General features: G+C 35.1%; 1 protein-coding gene across 1 annotated transcript; it reads right to left on the reverse strand.

Moving 5' to 3' along the window:
- Nucleotides 1-866: 866 nt before the first annotated feature.
- LOC141784255 (uncharacterized) lies at nt 867-2,305 on the reverse strand. Its single transcript, XM_074662029.1, has 5 exons — nt 2,248-2,305; nt 1,453-2,154; nt 1,237-1,362; nt 1,104-1,147; nt 867-986 (listed from the first exon to the last, which is right to left on the reverse strand). Exons 1-5 carry the CDS (start codon nt 2,300-2,302, stop codon nt 867-869), a joined length of 1,047 nt encoding a protein of 348 aa, XP_074518130.1. The 5' UTR covers nt 2,303-2,305.

The raw sequence follows: 2,305 nt of genomic DNA on the forward strand, positions 1-2,305 counted from the left end.
AAATGTAATTTAAAAAATGTAATGAAGCCTGAAATTTAACAACTGGTCAAAATGCAACAAAAGTGCTTAGTCCAAAATTTAATGTAAAAAATTGTAATAGAACCCAAAATGTGACATTTGGGTCAGTTATTACATTTTAGGACATTGTTACTGGGCTCTAACAGGCTTTTAAGTCAATTACGCTAGTGTTATACAAATATAGGCAACATGATCACGTTCTGCCTGCATGTTTTTACAAAGATAATGTGACTGTTTTGTTGTTGTTGTTTTTTAATGGTTTTAAGTACCTTAAAGTTTCCAAACACATAAATTCAGTAAAATATACCGAAAAGGATTACGGCCACTGAATTAAAAAAAAAAAAAAAAAAAAAAAAAAAAGTTTTATTACTTTATTTTCTGAGAAAAAAAAGTCAGAATTTTGAGATTTGACTTTTTCTCAAAAAAAAAAAAAAAATAAAATAAATAAATAAATAAATAAATAAATAAATAAATAAATAATATAATAATAATAATAGGACATTTTTTGTTGGTAGTTTCAACTTTTTTTTTCAGAAGTAGTAATTAAAAAAAAAAAAAAAGATTAAAAAAAATATATAAAATAGTGATTTTTTTTTAGTGGCCTTAATCCTCTTCCATAAAAATGGGACAACACAGCTATGCTTTGAAAAAAAAAAAAAAAGAAAAAAAAAGAAAAAAAAAGAAAAAAAAGAAAAAAGAAATAGACAAACAATCAAACATAAAAGACGTATTCATTGTGACATCACGGAAAGAGGTGGAAGAGAACAACATGAGCAACACGGCACATTCCTGATCAGGTTTATTTATGTATTCATTTATTTTTTCAGACAAATGAAACAGGCTCACTTCTACTTTTTCACACTTGAATACACACAATCAGCCTTGTTGTTGTTTTCTTGTCGTCTAGTTCTGCTGACTCTGTGCTCCCTCAGAGCTGCATAATGGATGTCTTCCTCATTGTGGCCAGCCTGCGAAAAAATAAAAAGCATTATCACCACTCAAAATATAACACCTTAGGGAAGAATGAATAAAACGGAACAAAAAAACCTGATACAAAACTCAATCAAACTCAAATCATAGAGTACCTGTTGGTTTGTTGTTGAAGAAGCTGGAAATCTTACATGAGACTCTAAAAAGTAAAAAAAAATAATGCTCTTACAATATTGGAGCTTTAATTTTGTGCACTTTATCTTAAAGAGAGGACAGCAGTGAAAGTACCTTCATGTTTGCAGTTATTTCTCTTGATGATCACACACAGCGTGACAGCCAGCAGAACAACCAAGACGATGGTAAACGTCAAAGCCCCGCTCAAGATGTACACTAAGACTGATAAGTCCCCCTCATCTGGAGAGAAGAAAACAAGAGGCAGAGATTTTACAGGAAGTATTTAACTCTAAATATTTAAAAACAGCTCCAGCTGAAACAGTTACCTACCTTTAAAGCTGATCCTGGTCCCGTTTCCAAACAGAATGTGTCCACATGAGACAACAGCACAGTAGTAGATCCCCACATGAGAGAGATTCAGGCTCTGCATCGGTAAGATGAACTCACAGCTTTGCTGATCAGGTTTCCTCTGACACTGATGGTTCTCATCTCCATGGATGTAAATGAGTCCTGGTTGAGACTCCTCAGAGTGTTTGAACCAGTAAACACTTTGTTCTCCGTCACAGCTCCCAGTGTGGACGGTACAGCTCAGAGTCACAGAGGATCCTGGATGGATGGTCCCAGGTCCTGACTGATTGACCAAAACCTTAAAGTCTAAACCTGAACCTCTGACACTGAGAGAAGTGCCCTCTGAGAATTCAAACACAAATGAGTAGCTGCACGCACAGAAATAAGTAGCTGTGTCTGAAACACGCAAATCTGTGATCTTCAAGTGATTTCGTCCTATTTCAGTGTCCAGAGTGAAGCGTGGATTCTTCTCAAATTCACCATGAAAATTTTCACGTGTTTCATATTTGTAATAAGTGGAGACAAGCTTTGGTTTCCCTCCCAGAGTTTGCTTGTACCAGTAGAACTTTGTTGCAATGTCCCCTTCATAGAAGCATCGAAGAGTTATCTCTCCTCCTACGTCAGCTGATACAAATCCACTCTCTTGGTGAAATGAAGTTATTGATTTCTTCTCAGGTGTCTGAGCTGAAAGAAGACAAACAAGGAAACAATGAGGACAAAAAGTTGAACTGAAAAAAATCACAAACATCATGACAAGTGATCATAAACTCGACTCACCTGTTTGCTCCGAGCACAGACACGCGAGACACAAAGCAAATAACAGAAGACTCATCGT

This window comes from Halichoeres trimaculatus, unplaced genomic scaffold (genome assembly GCF_033239565.1).
Source record: "Halichoeres trimaculatus isolate MK-OKI-2021-1 unplaced genomic scaffold, fHalTri1.1 fHalTri1_scaffold_22, whole genome shotgun sequence".
Classification (NCBI taxonomy): Eukaryota; Metazoa; Chordata; class Actinopteri; order Labriformes; family Labridae; genus Halichoeres; species Halichoeres trimaculatus.

Coding starts and splice junctions, on each gene's coding strand:
- LOC141784255 (XM_074662029.1), bottom strand. CDS start 2,302: ATGAGTCTTCTGTTATTTGCTTTGTGTCTCGCGTGTCTGTGCTCGGAG. Junction 2,155..2,247: donor TCTGTGCTCGGAGCAAACAG/GTGAGTCGAGTT, acceptor GTCTTCTTTCAG/CTCAGACACCTGAGAAGAAA. Junction 1,148..1,236: donor AAATAACTGCAAACATGAAG/GTACTTTCACTG, acceptor TTTACTTTTTAG/AGTCTCATGTAAGATTTCCA.